General features: G+C 38.4%; 1 protein-coding gene across 3 annotated transcripts in view; it reads left to right on the top strand.

Moving 5' to 3' along the window:
* The window catches only part of LOC144958317 (uncharacterized), a 52334-nt gene that overhangs the window by 19048 nt on the left and 8958 nt on the right, over positions 1-24328 (top strand). For 2 of the 3 annotated variants that reach the window (XM_078890214.1, XM_078890212.1), the window contains exons 9-21: positions 406-668; positions 3017-3147; positions 4280-4381; positions 5807-7431; positions 7894-8064; positions 10604-10741; positions 11880-12041; positions 12765-12902; positions 16253-16360; positions 20102-20197; positions 20924-21046; positions 22511-22683; positions 23572-23662. In XM_078890214.1, coding sequence (XP_078746340.1) covers positions 406-668; positions 3017-3147; positions 4280-4381; positions 5807-7431; positions 7894-8064; positions 10604-10741; positions 11880-12041; positions 12765-12902; positions 16253-16360; positions 20102-20197; positions 20924-21046; positions 22511-22683; positions 23572-23662 — 3321 coding nt within the window. Of the gene's footprint in view, positions 1-405; positions 669-3016; positions 3148-4279; positions 4382-5806; positions 7432-7893; positions 8065-10603; positions 10742-11879; positions 12042-12764; positions 12903-16252; positions 16361-20101; positions 20198-20923; positions 21047-22510; positions 22684-23571; positions 23710-24328 lie in introns of those variants that run through there. The other variant, XM_078890215.1, reaches the window with a different exon arrangement.

Below are 24328 nucleotides of genomic sequence, written 5' to 3'. Positions count from 1 at the left end.
TTCAAACATCTAAATCTAGAATAAACCATCCTTTCCTCTTACCCCTGCAAGGGTATGTATAGATTTTTATACATGTGGTTTCTTATCATAAATAGATCAGGTGTCTAAAAGTAACTCGTTCCTGAATCAAGCGAGGAAATGTTAGCACAGCAAAGCTCCTCACCCAAGAATACAATACACCTTTAGGTGTCCTTTCTATATTTTGATGTTTAATTCCACGCTGATGTCAAACCATTGATTTAAAATTTATTATTATTATTATTATTATTATTATTATTATTATTATTATTATTATTATTAATATTATTATTATAAATATTATTATTATTATTATTATTATTATTATTATTGTTATTGTTATTATTATTTCAAATTAAATACTGTGTAATTTGTTTCTTCCTTCAGATGTTTCTGACAATCACACAAAAACAGAGAAAGAATTCGTCCTTCACTCGTCGACGACTGCAGCTGGGAATGACCATGACTTGAACACACCAGCTATAAATAGATCAAGTGGGCAGAATGAAAAGGAGGCTAGTCTCAACCAATCACAGCTCAGCAATAGTCACAGCCCAAGGAGACAATCCTCTTCTGCGTCAGGAAATAAAGCAACAGAATTTAAAGGAGATGAGCATGATTCTTCAATTGTTTGCAATAAAGATGAAGAGGTATTTGAGAGGGAGATCCATTGCTTGTGGTGTATACAGAGTTTCCTTTCTATTTGGGTCTCTTTCTTGTCCTGGATATTAGTGACCTGGTTTAAACTATTACCAGGCTGCTGCCATTTGCCAGGTAGTCTCAGAGATGCCAAATCTAATTCTAATTCTTCTAATACTGGGTGGGGTTCCTGACCTCCCATAGTGGGCAGGGAGGTACATACTGTGTCTTCTATCCCCTTATATCTGTTTTCCAACATGCTTTCTGTCTTTGTCTTGGAGTGAGATTACTTGGTTTTGTCTTGGCCCTGGCCGGATTCCTAGCTGGGAGGGAAACAGTCAAATGCATAGTTATTGTTTTGGGAGATGATATTTGTTTCCTTGTAAATCATCTGTCTGTTATGTATTATTATATTTGTTATTTTGAACGTATAATGTAAGCATTTGAGTGTATTCCTCTTTGTTGGATTTTGTGCTTGTGTCCGGATGAGACTTATAGGTGATCTCAAACAAAGTACATTGGCGGTATATGCTCTTGGAATCTACATCTGATCCCTATTTCTTCTCAGTTCCCCTATGTCTTACTTTTTCTTGGGTGCTTTAATTGTAATTCTAGAACTTTTTACTATATTCCATTTTCTTCCTTTTTACTGGCGCTGATATAACCTAAATGTGTTGCAAGCGCTGTAAAACCCTTAAAAACAACAAAAAAACTTTCTATTTGGGTCTCTTTCTTGTCCTGGATATTAGTGACCTGGTTTAAACCATTACCAGGCTGCTGCCATTTGCCATGAAGGAGGAAGTCTCAGAGATGCCAAAATTCTAATTCTTCTAATTATTTATAATTTAGAACTATATGATATATATATATAAACACAATGCCAAATACCATCCCAATTCTTGTTTCAGCTTTGAAATTCTTCTGAGTGATGTCTGATATTCTTGTGAACCGAATTTTAAGTTAGCATCTCTGTAGTCTAATCTGAGAATATGGGGTTTTTTTTAGGGAGAGAATGTACAAGGAGAAGCGTGGGTCAGCGGTACGGTCTTTGAGTCACCTCACCCTAGCTCAATTTGCGGCTGACGCCTGGGCTATTCCAGTCTTCCCTTGGAATAGATCCTAAAGACAAATTTCCCCTATGGGATGAATAATGGGAATTTTATTTGATTTTTTTACATTGGTATTAGGAACAATCTGAGTCTCCTTTTGTCGATGATATTTTGTCAAGACCCATGTGAACCAATGGATAGGTTTGATGGGGATTACTATTAGTGATATCATATCTGTGTAACTGTCAATCTAGACACAAGATAGATTATTTTTTGGCTCTACTTCTATTTTTTTATTTTTAAACTGATCCCATTTGTCTATTTTTTAAAATTATTTTTGTTGCATGTGTTAATCCCCTCATTTACAATCTTTTGACAGTTATTTCCCCTTAAGCTGATATGACTGAAACACGAGTGTTAACCCTAAATAGACAAGAAATGAAATGAGTAGGAAACTGCCAGAATACGATAGAGAATAAACATTTCGCGGCGGTGATGGGGGCTCGAACCCGTGACCTTACTGGTACGAACACTCCGCCTGGCCGTGGAGATCATACATGACTCTACCGTATGAGCTATCCACAACATTTCTATAGCGTTTTATGCCAAGGCTTGAACCTTTTCAAAGAAAGACATCGATTCATTTAAATCATAAACGTACCTACTCGTGTTTACATCATTTTAAATGGAGATGTGTCCGTTTGAACTCCGCCTGGCCGGGGAGAGCGTGACTCTACCGTATGACCTATCCACGATCCCAAATAAGATCACTTTTAACCCTAGTCTTTATGAGAGCCTTCTCTCCCTGACTTCTTGAGGTAAAGAAGAAAACCCTAAATAGAAAGTTATATAACCGAATGAGCAAATGCACATTGTGAACAAGAATTCGTCTTGTCCTCCAAGTGAGCGTCTGTGTGGCAATGTGGTCTAGTGGTATGACACTCGCTTTCGGATCGGAAGGTCCTGGGTTCGAGCCTCACTCAGCGCATAGTTGAGTCCTTGGAAAAGGCTCTTTACTCACATTCTCTCACCGTACTCAGGTGTAAAATGAGTACCTGGCCGTTGACAGCATTGTCTTTGTCCGAAAAATTGTAATATCGCCTGACAGGCGTCATGTCCCGTCCTACATGTTAAATGTTGCTGTTGACCAGGGACCCCTTGTAAAGCGCTTTGAGCACATTTTAGTGGATATTGCGCTATATAAAAGCTCAATTATTTTTTATTATTTTTTTTTTTTTAGTTAATTTAATGTCTGGCTCAATCCCAGATTGCTGCTGATTTAAATCGTGTGGATCGTTTGTTTATTTCAGACTCCGTCAGAACCAGCAGGCAACTCGTCCACTCATCGCCAAGCAGGCTTAGACTTTGGAGGGACGGCTGTTGGATCGGTGTCTAACGCTGACAAGGTTTTACCGAGCCAGTTCTTTGGGATTAAAAAAAGGTATTTTGAACCACATTATTATTGTTGTTAATGTCATTGTTGTTATTATTATTATTATTATTATTATTATTATTATTATTATTATTATTATTATTATTATTATTATTATTATTATTATTATTATAATTAGTATTGTTATTATTATTATTATCATTATTATTATTATTATTATTATTATTATTATTTTATTATTATTATTATTATTATTATTATTATTGTTATTATTATTACTATTATTATTATTATCATTATTATTATTATTATTATTATTATTTATAACAGATGTCAAATCTCCGTGAATATGAGTTACAGTGGTTCACAGCTGATCTGTGATGATAATAATGATATCCATTTCTATTGCCATTTGAATATTTCATTAATATCAACTTTTACTTTTAGTTATACTTTTTTTCCAAAATGTTTTTGTTTTGTTTTGTTTTCAGTTCTGATTAGTTCATTCATAAATAATGTAGATGTTTTATATATTTATGTATTTTTTTACACTATCCTTTTTGTTTTAAGTAATAATGATAATAATAGTAATAATAATAATAATAATAATAATAATAATAATAATAATAATAATAATAATAATAGTAATAATGATAATAATAAAAATGAGCATCCTCCATTTCATAATTTTCATGATTTTTATAAAATTTCAACATCAGTGTGTATCCATCCACGTTTTATGGTCTTCGGTCTAATTATGATTTGAAGGAATTATTTTTTCATTTCACTGCCCTGAAGTCTGATTTTTAATTTCAACTCCATATCATAAAGGATGTTTGTTTTACTGGCTAGAAGAAGATAGAATTCCACCAATCTGTCCTGATTTATTTTTAAAAACAGGAACAATGTCATCATTCTGTTGTTTTTTTTTAAATCCAAGCATCAGTAACACACTTTATAGTCACCTGGAACAACTACAAAAGACGTCTAACTTATACGTCATAGCTAGAGATCAGGTGGTCGCTGGTTTGGAGTAAGTAAGTAAGTAAGTTGTTTTTTTAAAGATTGAATTTTTAACGATATGCAAAGAATTTAAGAAAATACAGTTATCACTTTTGTGATTTTTTTTTTTTGAGCTGGTTGGTATTTTTGGTGATTATTTTTCCTTTCTTTGATCCAGACTGACATTTTGTCAAGGTATTGACAAAACCCGACAATCTACAGAACTGGAAAGTAATGAAACGTCTTTTAAGCAGGGAAAATCTTATCCAGGATCTTTCTTGTAAGTCTTTACAATTGGATTATCACTGTTGTTTGTTGCATGTGTATCTGAACTTATCCAGAATGAATTAAATGCTTTTAATGAGTGTTTAATTTAAGAAAGGAGTCTGTCAAGGGTGTGTTGCCTCACCAGATCTGTTTAATCTATACCAAGAAACAATCATGAGGGGCATAACTAATATGGAGGGAATAAAAGTAGGAGGTCACAACATAAATAATATAAGATACGCAGACGATACGGTACTCATTGCAACATCAGAAATCCAACTTCAAAAGATTGTTGACAAAGTGGTAGTAGATAGTGAAGCCAAGGGAATGGAAGTGAATATCACCAAAACGGAATGCATGGTAATACAGAAAAACCCTGAAAACAACAACACCTGCAATATAACGATTCACGGCGAGCAACTTACCAACGTAGAAAGTTTTAAATACCTAGGTTCAATAGTGACAACAGATGGAAGATGTAACCGAGACATACGAGCAAGAATAACTCAAGCCAAACAGGCCTTCATGGACCTGGGAAACATTTTGAAAAACAAACAGATGTCGTTCGGGATTAGATTCCGAGTCTTGAAGTGCTACGTGTGGCCAATCTTGTTATACGGATGCGAAAGCTGGACTACAAATGCAGAAACACAAAAGAACATTGAAGCTTTTGAAATGTGGTGCTTGAGAAGGATGCAGAGAATATCGTATACTGCACACAAATCGAACGAAGAAGTGCTAAAACAAACATACCAACAAAGGAAACTAATGCCCTTAATAGCGGATCGACAGCTATCCTTTTTCGGACACATAGTAAGGAAAGATAAGAATGAATACCTGGCAAGTTGTGGAAAAATACCTGGTAAACGCGCCCGGGGGAGACAAAGATAAACACTCATAGACCAACTGAAGGGCTTCACCAACCTAACAATCCAAGAGCTGTTTGAAAAAGCAAGAGACAGGGAGGACTGGAGAGAGATAATTCATGCAGTATCCGAAGCCTGGACCAGGCATGGAACCTAGAAGAAGAAGAATTTAAGAATTATTCTTTTTTGTTTGATCTTTTGATTACGATAGGATAAGATATTCTTTATTGATCCTGAATGGAAATTTTCATAATATTGTTACACATCAGTCATTGTTATATTAATAAAGATGTAGGTATACATGGTCATGAATAATAAAGAAGCTCCCAATTTATTTAACCTTGTTTTTTGTTTAACAAATCAGAGCATAAATTCAATTTTCTTGTTTATTTATTTTTTCATAAATATGTGTAGATATTTTTATGTTTGATCATTTAAGAGGCAAAACATTTGAAATGGCATATTGTTAGAAGAATTGTATTTTGGGTAATATAGATTTAATGTTGTCTTTGCATTTCCTTAAACATATAATGTCCGTTATTATACATTATCTAATTTGTTAACTTCTACAGAGATCATCATTCTAAAGACAAGACCGAAGCATTGCCTGCAGTAGATAACGAGACTGACCCAGATAGGGAGAGTTCTGATGGGTTTATGATTGTCGATCGCGATGAGATTAACTCATCAAGGAAACAAAACAGTAATGTTACACTAACTGGTAGGAAAAGATCTTCATTGGAAGATGGCAATAAAAGCAAATCGTTTAGTGGAGGTCACGAAAAAATTGGAATCACAAAGACTCATGGGGAAATGAAACAAAACAGTAATGTTACACTAACTGGTAGGAAAAGATCTTCATTGGAAGATGGCAATAAAAGCAAATCGTTTAGTGGAGGTCACGAAAAAAGTGGAATCACAAAGGCTCATGGGGAAAGCGTAAACTTAAATAAGGATGTTGAAACAGCCAATGATGAAGTTATGACAATGGGTGGGGACAGATCTCTCACCAAGAATCATAGAAAGGGGAAGGCACTCAGCAGTCGTACGAAGAGTATGGAAATTGCCATTTCTGGTGATGAAGAAGAAAATGGAGGCATTTCTGTAGAAAAAGATGCAGCAGTTGTTAGTCGTTATCTTAAAACTTTATCTCCGTATGTAAGCCTAGTGCAAGAGGACTTTGGCAGTGCCAATAGTAGTTGTAGTAGTATCAGTATAAAATGTTTAAAGCCACAAACTAAGGCTAGTAAATCTCAAAATAATTTGGAGAAAAGTGTCGTTAAAGAAGTGCAAAAAACAGTTGATGGGAAAGCTAATCTAGAAGCTGACAATCATTTAGAGTCATCAAATGTTGAAGGGAAGAAAATGAAATCTTTCACAAGAATCAAAAGGGAAAAAGGCATTTTGCAAAGAAATGCTGCGGAAGGCAGGAGGACGAGGAGAGATTTGTCAAACGTTTCCAATCTTAGTCATGCTGAAGACATGGTGAATGCTGGTTCATTTCAGGAAGGGTTAAATGAAAGCTTTGGTGATCAGCAATCACCGTCCAGCTCATCTCCTCAGTCTAGTAATGATGTACCATCCAAGGGCAAGAAAAGTAATAAACAAGACACTGAAGTAATTGCCAAAAAACACTCCCCTTTATCCTCAAGAAAGAGAAAAATTAATTCAAGGCAGCAAAAGAGCACAGTTGTCGTAAAAAGTAACGATGATGAAGATGTTGATGAATACGTTCCTACCAATGATGAGGGGAATGAAGTAGTCAATCGAGTTGAGGTCGTAGAACCAGATCCTGCAGAACAAATTTTAGAAGACAAAGCAAATGAATCCGATGCGTCGTCTCCATTAAAGAAGGACTTTGGAAAGAGTAAAAGAAAAATGAAGCAGAAAAGAGGCGTAGGGGGGGATAAAAAGAAGGGCAAAGGAATCCAGCAGCGTGGAGAAACAGGAGAAGAGGAAGAAAAAGAGGATGAAGGCAGTAAACAAGTTGAGACACCCTCTCCAATCAAAAAGTCACACAAAAATAATGTCAGGAATGAACATGCTGAAAGTGGCAGCAGCAGTAGCAGCCCTTTGTCTACAAATCGGAGAGTAAAGCAGACAAGGAAAGGTGTGTTGCATGTCAAAACCAAAGGCCGTTCTCATGGTAATGTTGGGAGGAAGTTGTCAAGGAAAGCCTCTCAAGAAAATAAGGAAGGTACGAGATTTATATGATCGGGGTATTTCCTACTATCATTTGTTTTGTTGGTTTTTTTTACTTTTTTTTTTTTTTTAATTATTTATTTATTTTATTTTATTTAATTATTATTTTTGAATTATTTGCCTCTCATTGATAAATCATTAATTTAGTTTCTAATTATCTTTTTGATTAAAACAGCATCACTCTCCTCCTACTCCTTTTTTTTTCATTTGGGGTTAGGGGTCGTGATTCATGGAGAGCAAGCCACTCCACGGATTCATGAGCAGTCAGAAGAACTGAAATGACCTAAATGTGTCGCAAGCGACATAACACCCTTAAAAACAAACAAAAACAAAACATGTAATGATTACAAGGACATTTTTTATTTTGCTAGGTAGTATGTTTATTCATTTATTTCAAAAGATAAAATGGTTCCTTCCTTTTTTCCTTACCTTGTTCCACATCTCAATCCCATTGCAGAAGTTCGTCTCCAGCCCATGTCCATGTTTCCTCGTGTGACACCCACCAGTGGCGTGTCATTCAGAAGAAAGAGCAGCTTCATTCCATCACGCCATGTATCAATCGACCACAGTCCACCAGGCATGGACCACAGTCCACCAGACATGGACCAAAGTCCACCCGGCCAAGAAGGTAATGCAAATCCTAGACTTTTTAGTAGGGTTATCACATCTATTGGCCATGACTATTACCATGTTCTCCCTGAAACTGGGCGGGGATCCTGACCTCCCATAGTGGGAAGGGGGGTACATACTGTGTCTTCTATCCCCTTATATCTGTTTTCCAACATGCTTTCTGTCTTTGTCTTGGAATGAGATTACTTGGTTTTGTTCTGACCCTGGCCAGATGCCCTGGCTGAGAGGGAAACAGTCGAATGTATAGTTAGTTTTGGGAGATGATATTTTTTAAATTGTAAATCATCTCTCTGTTATGCACTGTATTATGCTTTCTTTATATTATATATGATTTGTAAAACATTTGAGTGTGTTCCTCTTGGCGGGGACCTGTGCTTGTGTCTGGATGAGACTTTTAGTGATCTCAAACTAAGTACTTTGATAGAGTGATTTTGGAATCTACACCTGTTTCTTATTTGAACCAATTCCCCTTTGTCTTCCCTTTTCTTGGGATTCTAGAACATTTTACTATCCCATTTTCTAACTTTTTACTGGCGCTGATATGACCTTAATGTGTTGCAAGCGCCGTAAAACCCTTAAAGACATAACAATCTCCCTGTAAGCAGCAGTCACCCAAGTAAACGCATCCTAGCAATTTGTTCCATTGTTTAGGTAAATATGAAATAATATTGAAAAAGGATTAATTAAAAGATAAGGCTGGTTCTGACAAAGATAAAAGGTTCCAGAGAAATGTATTAAGACAGCCCACCCCATTTAAAGTTTATTTCCCTTTTTGGCTTAGAAAAAGATTGCTTTACCTTGCAAACGACTTAGACCAGCATCAAACGACATAGACCAGCATCAAATGACATAGACCAGCATCAAATGACCTAGACCAGCATCAAATGACTTAGACCAGCATCAAACTTAGACCAGCATCAAACGACTTAGACCAACATCAAACGACTTAGACCAACATCAAACAACATAGACCAACATCAAACGACATAGACCAGCATCAAACGACTTAGACCAGCATCAAACGACATAGACCAACATCAAACGACATAGACCAGCATCAAACGACTTAGACCAGCATCAAACAACTTAGACCAGCATCAAACGACATAGACCAATATCAAACGACATAGACCAACATTAAACGACATAGACCAGCATCAAACGACATAGACCAACATCAAACGACATAGACCAGCATCAAACGACTTAGACCAGCATCAAATGACTTAGACCAGCATCAAACGACTTAGACCAGCATCAAACGACTTAGACCAACATCAAACGACTTAGACCAGCATTTAACGACTTAGACCAGCATCAAACGACTTAGACCAGCATCAAATGACTTAGGCCAGCATCAAATGACATAGACCAGCATCAAACGACATAGACCAGCATCAAACGACTTAGACCAACATCAAACGACATAGACCAGCATCAAACGACTTAGACCAGCATCAAATGACTTAGACCAGCATCAAACGACTTAGACCAGCATCAAACGACATAGACCAACATCAAACGACATAGACCAGCATCAAACGACTTAGACCAGCATCAAACGACATAGACCAGCATCAAACGACTTAGACCAACATCTAACGACATAGACCAGCATCAAACGACTTAGACCAGCATCAAACGACTTAGACCAACATCAAACGACATAGACCAGCATCAAACGACTTAGACCAGCATCAAACGACTTAGACCAGCATCAAACGACATAGACCAGCATCAAACGACTTAGACCAACATCAAACGACATAGACCAGCATCAAACGACTTAGACCAGCATCAAACGACTTAGACCAGCATCAAACGACATAGACCAACATCAAACGACTTAGACCAGCATCAAACGACATAGACCAGCATCAAACGACATAGACCAACATCAAACGACTTAGACCAACATCAAACGACATAGACCAGCATCAAATGACTTAGACCAACATCAAACGACATAGACCAGCATCAAACGACTTAGACCAGCATCAAACGACTTAGACCAGCATCAAACGACTTAGACCAGCATCAAACGACATAGACCAACATCAAACGACTTAGACCAGCATCAAACGACATAGACCAGGATCAAACGACTTAGACCAGGATCAAACGACATAGACCAACATCAAACGACATAGACCAACATCAAACGACTTAGACCAGCATCAAACGACATAGACCAGCATCAAACGACATAGACCAGCATCAAACGACATAGACCAGCATCAAATGACTTAGACCAGCATCAAACGACATAGACCAGCATCAAATGACTTAGACCAGCATCAAGCGACTTAGACCAGCATCAAATGACTTAGACCAGCATCAAACGACTTAGACCAGCATCCTATTCAAGATGTAGGAAGTGTTTTATGCCATTCGTTTATAGCGACAGGAAATATGATGGAAACTCAAGCTATCAAGTCTATCGGGTCTTAAGACATTTTATATACGTACATCTTGTTTTGTTGTTCTGTCTTTAAAAGTTTTTTTGTTTTTTTTTAAATTTTATTTTGTTTTGTTAGAAGAGGAGGCTAATACAAGTGAAACGCCCAAAAGAATTTCAAATAGAAGTGCCAAGTCTTCTAATCCAAGAAAGAGGGCCCTGACCTCCATTCTCAATGACCTTCCTGGGTCAAAGGAACCTGAGCCTGACCCTATTGGTAAGCTGTTTTTTTTTTTTTTGAGGATTAACTCAAAAGACTTAAATAGTTTTTAAGGTTATTACCCTTTTCTTATATATCATTTTTATTTTTGATTGTTTGTTTGTTTGTTTGTTTTTATTGACCTGTTTATTTTAAAAATTAATTTTCTTTTAAAGAAAGCCGGACCAGTTTCATCAGCGATATCTTTTTGTTTTACCATTCGATTCGCCCTGATCACACGGTCAACTGCTTCTTGATTACTCATATCGGTTGCAGAAAGTGCCCTACCTGGTCCCTTGTGATCAAAGACTTTAGTCTCTGTGGGACATCTCCTTTGAAAATTCTAACCCACTTTCTAACTGTGCCACCAGTAATACACATATCACCATCAACTGCCTTCATTCTTTGATGGATGCTTGCTGTGCAAATTTCTGCTGTTAGAAATTCAATGACAGGGAGCTGTTTGTTGAAAGGGTCATTGTGTCTGGCCATTTTCTCAACCGCGTTGTCTTTGTAAGGTTGTCATGTCACTCAATTATGAAGACAAACGATGTCAAATAGATGTCAAATAGCATATGGGTGTAGAAGTTGGTTTGAGAGTGTGTGTGTGTGTGTGTGAAGTTTTATGATTGTACATGAAATATGTTTTGATTTATGAACAAATGGTACTTATATATCAGCCCGTCCTTGTAGAAGGACCGAAGCTCTTTGTTGTTGTTTTTAGACAGCCATTTTAATGTGTAGTTTTTTGTAGTTTGTGCTACTATGTGGTCTTGTGGTATGACACTCACTTTCGGATCGGAAGGCGCATAGTTGAGTCCTTGGAAAAGGCTCTTTACTCACATTCTCTTACCGTACTCAGGTGTAAAATGAGTACCTGGCCATCAACAGCGTTGTCTCTGTCAGAAAAATTTATAATATCGTCAAACAGGCGTCATGTCTTGTCCTTAATGTTGCTGTTGGCCAGGGACCCCTTGTAAAGTGCTTTGAGCACGTTTAATGGATATTGTTCAAGGTTACACACAGTTTTATGTGCTGACACATTATAGCCAGCTGTCAGATGTGAGTATTTGACATACACGCAATGCATCAATACTTAAAACTTTAAACAATGCGAGAGTTATTACTTTTCAGTTGTTTTTTTTTCACCCCACAGGTGTTGCAAATGCCAAAGTCCAAACACCGACCAGTAAAAAGAATGTGAGTCTGAGGAAGCGAGCTATAATGGAGAGTGCTCGGACTAAAGGACTGAGGCTGATTGCAACCAGCCCCGTGGTCTTCCTGTCACCCAGAGTTGAGATCAACCCTTTTCCACTAAGTGAGTATTCTTCATTTAAAAATGTCTTTAAAGTGATAAGGTCTGCAGTCATAATCGTTTTAAACAATGATCAAAGTTGTGATGCAAAAGAAATTCAAGCTCTATTTTTTTTTCTGGGTGGGGTTCCTGACCTCCCATAGTGGGCAGGGGGGTACATACTGTCTTCTATCCCCTTATGTCTGTTTTCCAACATGCTTTCTTTCTTTGTCTTGGAATGAGATAACTTGGTTTTTTCCTGGCCCTGGCCGGAGTCCTAGCTGGGAGGGAAATAGTCAAATGCATAGTTATTGTTTTGGGAGATGATATTTTTTTCCTTGTAAATCATTTCTCTGTTATGTATTATTATATTTGTTATTTTGAATGTATAATATAAACATTTGAGTGTATTCCTCTTTGTTGGATTTTGTGCTTGTGTCCGGATGAGACTTATAGGTGATTTCAAACTAAGTACATTGGTGGTATGCTCTTGGAATCTACATCTGATCCCTATTTGTTCCCAGTTCCCCTATGTCTTACTTTTTCTTGGGTGCTTTAATTGTAATTTTAGAACTTTTTACTATCCCATTTTCTTCCTTTTTACTGGCGCTGATATAACCTAAATTATGTGTTGCAAGCGCCTTAAAACCCTGGCATAAGACGGAATTTCAAATACCAGGCGGCTAGTTGTGTTGGTAAGTTGGTCAATAGATTGGTCACTCATCTTAAAATTCTCCACCATCCCAGATCTATCTCCATCAAGTGACTCTACAATCCTTCCCTCACCCTCGTCCACCCCAGTTCATTACGCAGAGACAACAATGAGTAACAGAAGAGAATCTGATGCTGACTGTTTAATCTTTCCCGATTTGTCTTATAAGATAAGTAAGTCAGTTTGATTTTTTGTCCTATTGGTCTTATCATCGTGTCATTACCACCATCACCTCCAGTCATTGCCACCATCACCTCCAGTCATTGCCACCATCACCTCCAGTCATTGCCACCATCACCTCCAGTCATTGCCAACATCACCTCCAGTCATTGCCACCATCACCTCCAGTCATTACAACATATACCTCCAGTCATACCACCATCACCTCCAGTCATTGCCACCATCACCTCCAGTCATTGCCACCATCACCTCCAGTCATTGCCACCATCACCTCCAGTCATTGCCACCATCACCTCCAGTCATTGCCACCATCACCTCCAGTCATTGTCACCATCACCTCCAGTCATTGCCACCATCACCTCCAGTCATTGCCACCATCACCTCCAGTCATTGCCACCATCACCTCCAGTCATTGCCACCATCACCTCCAGTCATTGCCACCATCACCTCCAGTCATTGCCACCATCACCTCCAGTCATTACCACCATCACCTCCAGTCATTGCCACCATCACATCCAGTCATTGCCACCATCACCTCCAGTCATTGCCACCATCACCTCTAGTCATTACCACCATCACCTCCAGTCATTGCCACCATCATCTCCAGTCATTGCCACCATCACCTCCAGTCATTGCCACCATCACCTCCAGTCATTGCCACCATCACCTCCAGTCATTACAACCATTACCTCCAGTCATTACCACCATCACCTCCAGTCATTGCCACCATCACCTCCAGTCATTGCCGCTATCACCTCTTGTCATTACAACCATCACCTCTAGTCATTGCCACTATCACCTCCAGTCATTGCCACCATCACCTCCAGTCATTGCCACCATCACCCAGTCATTCACATTACCCACCATTACCTCTCTAGTCATTGCCACTATCACCTCCAGTCATTGCCACCATCACCTCCAGTCATTACCACTATCACCTCCAGTCATTACAACCATTACCTCTAGTCATTGCCACTATCACCTCCAGTCATTGCCACCATCACCTCCAGTCATTGCCGCCATCACCTCCAGTCATTGCCGCCATCACCTCCAGTCATTACCACTATCACCTCCAGTCATTACAACCATTACCTCTAGTCATTGCCACTATCACCTCCAGTCATTGCCACCATCACCTCCAGTCATTGCCGCCATCACCTCCAGTCATTGCCGCCATCACCTCCAGTCATTGCCGCTATCACCTCCAGTCATTGCCGCTATCACCTCTTGTCATTACAACCATCACCTCTAGTCATTGCCACTATCACCTCCAGTCATTGCCACCATCACCTCCAGTCATTACCACTATCACCTCCAGTCATTACAACCATTACCTCTAGTCATTGCCACTATCACCTCCAGTCATTGCCACCATCACCTCCAGTCATTCCCTATCACCTCCAGTCATTACCACCATCACCTCCAGTCATTACCAACCATCACCTCCAGTCATTGCCACCATCACCTCCATCATTGCACCATCACCTCCAGTCATCTACACCCATCATACCACTTCATTGCCACCATCACCTCCAGTCATTGCCATCACCTCATCATCACATCCTCAGTCATTCACATCACCTCCATCATACCACCTCACTCAGTCATTGCCACATCACCTACAGTCATTGCTCACCATCACCTCTCAGTCATTGCCACACATCACCTCCAGTCATTCCACCATCACCTCCATCCATTCACCATCCTAGTCATCCACATCACCTCCAGTCATTGCACCACCATTCCACCTCCAGTCATTGCCACCATCACTCCAGTCATACACCCTCCCAGTCATTGCCACATCACCTCCAGTCATTGCCCCATCACCTCCAGTCATTGCCACCATCACCTCCAGTCATTACAACCATTACCTCCAGTCATTGCACCATCACCTCCAGTCATTGCCACCATCACCTCCAGTCATTGCCACCATCACCTCCGTCATTACAAATTGCCATCCTCCAGATTGCACCACCTCTCATCACCTCCCTCAGTCATTGCCACCATCACCTCCAGTCATTGCACCCATCACCTCCAGTCATTGCACAACCCCAATCACCTCCAGTCATTGCACCATCACTCCAGTCATTCACACCATCACCTCCTAGTCATTACCACCATCACCTCCAGTCATTGCCACCATCACCTCCAGTCATTGCCACCATCACCTCACGTCATTGCCACCATCACCTCCAGTCATTGCCACCATCACCTCCAGTCATTACCACCATCACCTCCAGTCATTACCACCATCACCTCCAGTCATTGCCACCATCACCTCCAGTCATTACCACCATCACCTCCAGTCATTGCCACTATCACCTCCAGTCATTACCACCATCACCTCCAGTCATTACAACCATCACCTCCAGTCATTGCCACTATCACCTCCAGTCATTGCACCATCACCTCCAGTCATTGCCACCATCACCTCCAGTCATTCCACTATCACCTCCAGTCATTGCACCATCACCTCCAGTCATTGCCACATCACCTCCAGTCATTGCCACCATCACCTCCAGTCATTGCCACCATCACCTCCAGTCATTGCCACCATCACCTCCAGTCATTGCCACCATCACCTCCAGTCATTGCCAACATCACCTCCAGTCATTGCCACCATCACCTCCAGTCATTACCACCATCACCTCCAGTCATTGCCCCCATCACCTCCAGTCATTGCCACCATCACCTCCAGTCATTGCCAACCATCACCTCCAGTCATTGCACACATCACCTCCAGTCATTACCACCATCACCTCCAGTCATTGCCACATCACCTCCAGTCATTGCCACCATCACTCCATCATCCACCATCACTCAGTCATACCACCATCACCTCCAGTCATTGCCACCTATCACCTCCAGTCATTACCACCATCACCTCCAGTCATTACCACTATCACCTCCAGTCATTGCCACATCACCTCCAGTCATTGCCAACATCACCTCTAGTCATTGCCACTATCACCTCCAGTCATTGCCACCATCACCTCCAGTCATTGCCACCATCACCTCCAGTCATTGCCACTATCACCTCCAGTCATTGCAACCATCACCTCCAGTCATTGCCACCATCACCTCCAGTCATTACACCTTCATCAATACCATTCCAACTTATTGCAACTTCAAAATCATCGAATTCACTACCATGTCATCACTCTCCCATCACCACCACTACTGCCACATCATTCCTACTGCCAGTCCACCATCACCATCACATCATCATCACTTCCACCATCTCGGTCATTACATTGTTTTGTTCTCATATTTTATATTGAAATGTTGATCACATAGATTTACGGCTTGATTTTTTATTTCATTGATTTTGAACCGTCCCCAGTTCGTCCAGAGGATAGCAACTCTGGTTTGAGAAGGTCCAAACGTACAAGGGTCCAAAGAATCCATCACTACAAAGGAGAAGGAATCGTCTATCGGAGAGATAGTCAAGGTAAATTTCTATCTATATTAAACAATTAACTCAGATGTGAATGAGCACCTGGCTAGAGGCTATGAGGGATATTGAAAGAATGCTACTATAATGAAAAGGGTATACTATTAGACCTGTAAATTCTGCTGAGCGATAAATTTCACTGTTTCGTCTAAGCCAAAATTGACCACATTTACTTGGTGGAACCTAAAAGTATGAAAAAGTGTACGAAGTTTAATGCGAACGCTGGAAGTGCGTTATGAAGACACCTTCAAATCGAAAGTTATATGATTGCTACAAGCACATCTCGATTGCCTCACGTTGTAAACAAACTGGCTGACCGTTTCTTCACTGATCGGGTACCTAATTATAAGAAACAATTGTAGGTAGCCTAATTAATTCCCACGTAAATTAGTTTTCTACATTGTTTTGTTCAAGCGAGCTTGCCGTTTCCTATTCATTTCGATTCTTTGGATTTTTCTGATACGAAGAGTTTCAGTGAGGTTCAGTTACAGTCTCAGTCTCAGTCAATTTTTATAGAGCTCAATGATGATGCCCCGACTGTTCTGTCCAGCAAGTACATGTGGCTGAACCGAGAAAACAGCCAATATATTTGAAAAGAGACCAAAAAAATGAAATTTTAAATTTTTTTTTTCATTTTGACTTTTTAAGAGATTTTTCATTGTTGTTTTCATTTAAAATTAATTGTCATGGAAGGTATACCCTGTTTCACCCATTGAAAGAGTGATTATTTTGACGCTTGGTGACGACCCCTGAACTTTGGCAAAAGAATGTCAATCTGGTAAACTGGTACTTTTTCCCAAAAATGAAATTCATTTCTACGTTCTCAAGGATATTTTTAGGCCTTTAGTCTCATCTTATAGTCAAATTTAACCATCGAAAAGAGCCTAAGCAAATTCCAGACACGTTAACAGAAGTAGGCCGTGCATAATAGTAACGAATGGGAACCCCTCGAATGCATTTCTCTCATTGGTCATCAGAATCACATGGTCATAAATTGTTACCGTGAATGACATAATCAGTCGGATGGTGAAAACGTTTGAACTGAGATAATGCCAAGTTTAGTTAGAAGGTCAAATTGTATCAAAAAATGAGTTCTTGTCATAAATGATGAAATCAACGCTTTTTGTAAATCTTCAGGAAATGTCAAAACTGAATTTCACTTCTAAATATTTTTTTACAGCTAGTCAAGTTGAAAAAGTTTGACTTTTGAGAAAAGTTCCAGGATACCTTTCCCATACATCTGACCATAACTTCGTTAAAAATCACCCGATTTACATCAAATAAAGATTAAAATGCCCCGGGGAGCACATTCTTTCAGAAATGCAAATCCAAAATGTTCACCTTCCGAGTGATTATGTCATGCAACACACAAGCAATTGTGCAAAATGGCCATCCACGTTGCACAGTTTAATATTTTAATGTTCATTTTAATATAATATAATATTTTAATATAATGTTGAAAAATATAATAATATCTTACTTAATTATAATTAAAGTTTCAATAGATAATTGTGTCAAATGAATAAATCAACCAATCAGCATTGCTGATGGTTTTCCTCTAATCCGCGGAAGTCCACAATTTTTGTGTCAGAGGAGAAATTTCCTCCTTTGAAAAAAGACATTTTCCTCAATCAAATTTTCTGGCTTTGAGAGATTTGATGTGTGGTGGAACAAAGTGGTGCAGTTTCCCCACTATCCAGAAGATAGCTAGAGTAGTTCATCATCTCAATGGCTCGAAAAGTGGGGGTTAGTGAAATAAACATGTGGCGTAAAGAAAACCATTCATAATTTTCCTCCTTTCTCCCTTTTTGTCGTCATCAGCACTGAATCAGATTGATTAGGCCAAAAGTTGCATTTAGTTTGTCAAAGGCGAGGAGATTGTGGTTTTCTGGGGTGTTGTTTTTTTTTTTTTCATGTATTTTTTGTCTCTGCTTTGTCTTGTCACTGATTTGTACAATATCAAGGAATGGACAGGAATGAAGATGGAAGAACTCATGGAGAAGGCCAACAATAAATAGAGAAGAAAGGCGGAAAGTGGTGAGAGCTGCATTTCCATTCATGTATCCCCCGACGATCATCAGATCATGGGATGAATGAATGAATGAATGATTTGTCCACACGTTTTCAGCTCAGATCTATGTCTTACACCAGTGCCTGCTCCCTAATTCATCTGGGTGTTGTTCCTGACCTCCCAAAATGGGCAGGGGGGTACATACTGTGTCTTCTATCCCCTTATAACTGTTTTCCAACATACTTTCTGTCTTTGTCTTGGAATGAGAGTTCTTGGTTTTGTCCTGGCCCTGGCCGGAGTCCTAGCTCGGAGGGAAACAGTCAAATGCATAGTTATTGTTTTGGGAGATGATATTTTTTTTCCTTGTAAATCATCTCTCTGTTATGTATTATCATATTTGTTATTTTCAATGTAAAATTTAAGCATTTGAGTGTATTCCTCTTTGTTGGATTTGTATTTGTGTCCGGATGAGACTTATAGGTGATCTCAAACTAAGTACATTGGTGGTATGCTCTTGGAATCTACATCTGATCCCTATTTGTTCCCAGTTCCCCTATGTCTTACTTTTTCTTGGCTGCTTTAATTGTAATTCTAGAACTTTTTACTATAGCCATTTTCTTCCTTTTTACTGGCGCTGATATAATCTAAATGTGTTGGAAGCGCTGTAAAACCCTTAAAAACAATAAAAACAATCCCTAATTCATCATTCTCCACCGTAAATTTGGTTGGTGGCTTATAAGACTTCCAGCCATAATACCCATCTGAAGAAATAGGTGACAGCTTGACCAGGGAGGTTTCAGTGTGGAGGAAAACTGGAGAGAAATGTGGAACAGGGAAACACCAAGAGAAGGAAACATCATTAAAGATCCAACCAAAAGAGTGCCTGCATTCAATAACGCGAGGAAATACTGGACTTCCTCAAATCGCCTCTTAACTGGACATGGCAGAACTGCATCAAATATGTGCAGATGGAAACTTGGAAACAGTGATAACTGCCGGAAATGTCAGGCAGCCCCAGAGACCAGCGATCAAATCGTCCTCCACTGCCCAGTCACTAAACTTGAAGGTGGCTACGAAACCGTCCTTAGGGTGGAGGAAGACTTTACAAGCTGGTTTGATGAAATAAATTTGGAGGTGTAGCCATATGCTACTACTACTACTACTACCAGGGAGGTAAATCACGCGTGTGAGGTTTGAGCTTTTATATAGCGCAATATCCAATAAACGTGCTCAGAGCGCTTTACAAGGAGACCCTGACCAACAGCAACACTTAACATGTACATGGGTGCAAGAGTGCCGACTACTGCTGGCCGATTGGATTACTGAAAAATATGTCACCGGTTTTTGCGATTTGGATTTGATAGATTTTTTTTTTTTTGTTTTTTTTTTTTTTGTTTGTTAATTTCTTAGTTTATTTTTGTATATTTTAAAATTGTTCAACTTGTGACAAGAAACTTAACAAATTACTGCATTACAACCTTTGAATTAAACATACAACAATTGTGGACTACTATTATGAAGACTAGATGCTGAGAACAAGACTTCAAATGATGAGGTAAGTCCGTGAATCTTGCAGGCTTTTTCAGATTATATGTCTGGTCATAAGTAGACTTGCAGGCTTGTTGAGGTCCAGTTGCTTGCACCCATGCATGTAGGACGAGGTTGATGAAAATAAAGTGTCCTGAGAGGACATGAGAGGATAAATGTGTCGTTTCCAATAATTTCAGGATTCCGAGTGGTCGACAGTATCATGCCGTCACTGGGAGAAGCCAAAGTGTTGGCCATGGAGAGGAAACGGAGTAAGAAAAGGCTGAAGAGGAAATGTAAGTAACTGATGAAGGCTTTCTGTAATTGATATTATTATTATTATTATTATTATTATTATTATTATTATTATTATTATTATTATTATTATTATATTATTATTATTATTATTATTATTATTATTATTATTATTATTATTATTATTATTATTATTATTATTATTATATTATTTATTATTATTATTATTATATTATTATTATTATATTATTATTATTATTATTATTTATTATTATTATTATTTTATATTATTATTATTATTTATTATTATTATTATTATTATTATTATTATTATTATTATTATTATTATTATTATTACCACAACTACTACTACTACTACCACTACCACAACTACCACTACCACAACTACTACTACCACTACCACAACTACCACTACCACAACTACTACTACCACTACCACAACTACTACTACCACTACCACAACTACTACTACTACTACTACTACTACTACTACTACTACTACTACTACTACTACTACTACTACTACTACTACTACTACTACTACCACTACTACAACTACTACTACTACTTCTTCTTCTTTATCAACTCTGTGAGAAAGAAAAAAATTCTCCTTTTTTTTGTGATCAGTCATTCTTACCCCTGAATTATTTCACATTGTTTGTCTAAAATGTTGATATTTAAATACCTATGACTGATATGGATTCTTCCAATTATCGTCATCCCCCCCCCCCTTCCCCTCCCCATAGTCAAATCCAATGCAGTACCAGCCAAAACTCGCCGGATGTCCACACACTTAAAGGTGGAAAATGTCACGAACGACTCGGAGATTTCTGTCATCAACCCAGACACTGAGGAACGAGTGGTTGTCGGTAAGTTGAATGGTTTTGATTCTTTTATTTAGTGTGGCCATGATGGCCGAGCATATATCTGTCATTTACCCAGACACCGAGGAATGAGTCGTTGTTGGTAAATTGAATGGTTTTGATTCTTTTATTTAGTGTGGCCATGATGGCCGAGCATATATCTGTCATTTACCCAGACACCGAGGAATGAGTCGTTGTTGATAAATTGAATGGTTTTTATTCGTTTATTTAGTGTGGCCATGATGGCCGAGCATATATCTGTCATCACCTCCGACACAGAGGAACGAGTCGTTGTTGGTAAATGGGATGGTTTTGATTCTTTTAATTAGTGTGGCCATGATGGCAGAGTATTTCTGTCATTTATCCAGACACCGAGGAACGAGTCGTTGTTGGTAAATGGAATGGTTTTGATTCTTTTACTTTGTGTGGTCATGATGGCCGAGCATATATCTGTCATTTACACAGACACTGAGGAACGAGTGGTTGTTGGTAAATGGAATGGTTTTGATTCTTTTACTTAGTGTGGCCATGATGGCAGAGCAGAGCATATCTGTCCGCTAGTAGTTTGACACTTGGCTTGATTTGAGTCTCACGGTGGGTTAGAGCAATATTGAGTTCCTGGAAAAGGCTCAATTTTCACATTTTGTCACCACACTTAGGTGTAAAATGAGTCCTCAAGTCACATCACGTCAGTCTCCTGACCAAGTCTATGGTAGAGGAGACATGAAATTCCACCATACAGCTATGTGTTCCATTCATCTGTTTTCACTTTCCAAACCTGTTGTGATCCCAATGGTAGCCAATTTTAACTGAGCCACTGAGCGATAAATTTCCCTGTTTCCTTTAAGCCAAAATTGACCACATTTACCTGGTGGAAAGTAAAATTATGAAAAAGTAAGATGCGAATGCCAGAAGTGCGTTATGTAGACACCTTCAAATCGAAAGTTATATGATTGCTACAAGCACATCTCTATTGCCTCAATTGTAAACAAATTGGTTGACCGTTTCTTCACAGATTGGGTACCTAATTGTAAGGAACAATGGTATGTAGCCTAATTAATTCCCGAGCATATTAGTTTTCTACCATTGTTTTGCTTAAGCGAGCTTGCTGTGTACTATTTATTTCGACTCTTTGAATTTTTATGCTGTGAAGAGTTTCAGTCAATTTTTATAGAGCTCACTTACAGGTCTATAATAAAGCTCTCGACTCAACTTTATCACACTGAAAGTTTTCTTTCTCTGAATTAAAAAAAAATTTTTGGGTCTTTTTCTGTGAAATCTGGTCTTTTTCCTTTATAGAAGATAGAGATAGACAGATACACCGAGTTTGGATAAAAAACAATTTAAAAAAACAAAAAAACCCAGAGAATCGCACCAAAAGAATAGCAATTGTAGGCTATTAAATTGTCGACAAATTGAGTACAGATTTATATTTGACTTATATACAAGTCTCATTTTACCTTTGTTCAGAACTGGTAGCACATGATCGGAATGCGTCTTGGATTGGCCCCAGCCTTTCCACCTTGACCCCTAGAGACACCTATGGAATCAGCGTACTGTTGAATCAGCCTTCCTTTTGCAGCGGACAGCTCCACATCCGTCCGCTGTGTGAGAAGCCAAAACAAATGGCTGTTGAGACATTGGTAAGGTTGTTTTATGAAATGAGAAGATTTTAAAAACACGAGCATTTATATCCACTAAACATGCTGAAAGCGCTTTACAAAGGATGCCTGCCAACAGCAATTCTTAGCTTACAGGATGAGGCATTACGCCTGTTAGGCGATAAAACTTTGTTTTTTCAGACAGAGACAACGCTGTTAACGGCTAGGTGTTCATTTTACACTTGAGTATGGTAAGAGTATGTGAATAAAGAGCTTTTTCCAAGGACTCAACTATGCACCACTCAGAGCAGGTCTCGAACCCTGGACCTTCCAATCCAAATGTGAAAGTTATACCACGTGACCACATAGCTACAGATCTTGGCCTGGTACTTAGACAAATAAAATCAAACATATAAATCTTTAGGATGGCTAATTTGTCCAAATTTAGATATTTCATATCAAAAAAAATTTAGATAGAAATTTGATAATTGGTTTTGTTTTCTCACAAGTTTGTTTCTTTCCAAATTGGACCATTTTTTTTACTCATTATATTAAAAACCTCGTAAAGATGCTTGTTAAAACTTGCATCAATACAAAATTTCATGTAACTCATGAAATCAAAACCATATCAAATGGCACTCTTTAACTCACTCAACCCTAACACCGACTATATCCGTAGTATACTCGGGGTTACTTTTACCCCATGTCTATTTATTACATTTTTCTGAGACAAATTATAGGCGTACTATCAAAACAAATGTCCTTAATTTTTACATGCTAATGGTAGTTGAATGAAACTATCTATGTACATGTGTATTTTTAATACATTTTTTTCCAATTTTGAAAAGTAGCAAAATCTCTAGGATTGAGTGAGTTAACTATCTTCTATTTAATACTCTCTCCTTATTGAATAATTTTGATTTATTTCAGGTCTTTTTTCTCATTTCTGGCAAAGTTTGTGTTACAGTGAACAACTCCTCATTTGTCGTTGAAAACAGAGATGACTTTTTTGTACCAAGAGGTTGGTCCATTTAATTAATTTAAACTACGGGGTAGTGTAGCTGTTTGTCATAAATCACTCTGTTGTCCTTAATTATGATTCATATTTCTTTTTAATGGAAATGTTGCTGCTCGACACTCCAAGTCCAAGATATAAATAGCAATGTGGAATTGAATGGGTGAGGCTCCTGACCTCCCATAGTGGGCAGGGAGGTACTTGTTCTGTCTTCTATCCCCCAGTATCTGTTTTCAAATTGCTTTCTGTCTTTGTCTTGGAATGAGATTACTTGGTTTTGTCCTGACCCTGCCTGGAGTCCTTGGCTGGGAGGGAAACAGTCGAATGTTTAGTTATAGTTTTTAGAGATGATATTTTTTTTCCTTGTAAATCATCTTTCTATTATGTACGTATTATTAAATTTTTATTATTTTATTATTATTATTATTTTATTATTATATTATTATTTTATTATTATTATTATTATATTATTATTATATTATTATTATTATTATTAAAAAATTTTTAGCATGTGATTTTTAAACATTTGAGTGTGTCCCTCTTAGTGGGATCTTGTGCTGGTGTATGGGTGACACTTTCAGGTGATCTCAAACTAAGTACACTGACATGTGCTCTTGGAATCTAAGTCTGTTCCCTATTTGAATAATTTCCCCTTGTCCTTACCTTTTTCCT

Source organism: Berghia stephanieae, chromosome 12, assembly GCF_034508935.2.
Source record: "Berghia stephanieae isolate SIO BIC M18660-M18661 chromosome 12, UCSD_Bste_1.3, whole genome shotgun sequence".
Taxonomy (NCBI): domain Eukaryota; kingdom Metazoa; phylum Mollusca; class Gastropoda; order Nudibranchia; family Aeolidiidae; genus Berghia; species Berghia stephanieae.
The sequence above is the reverse complement of the archived record's forward strand: the minus strand, read 5'-3'. Positions and strand labels throughout refer to the sequence as shown.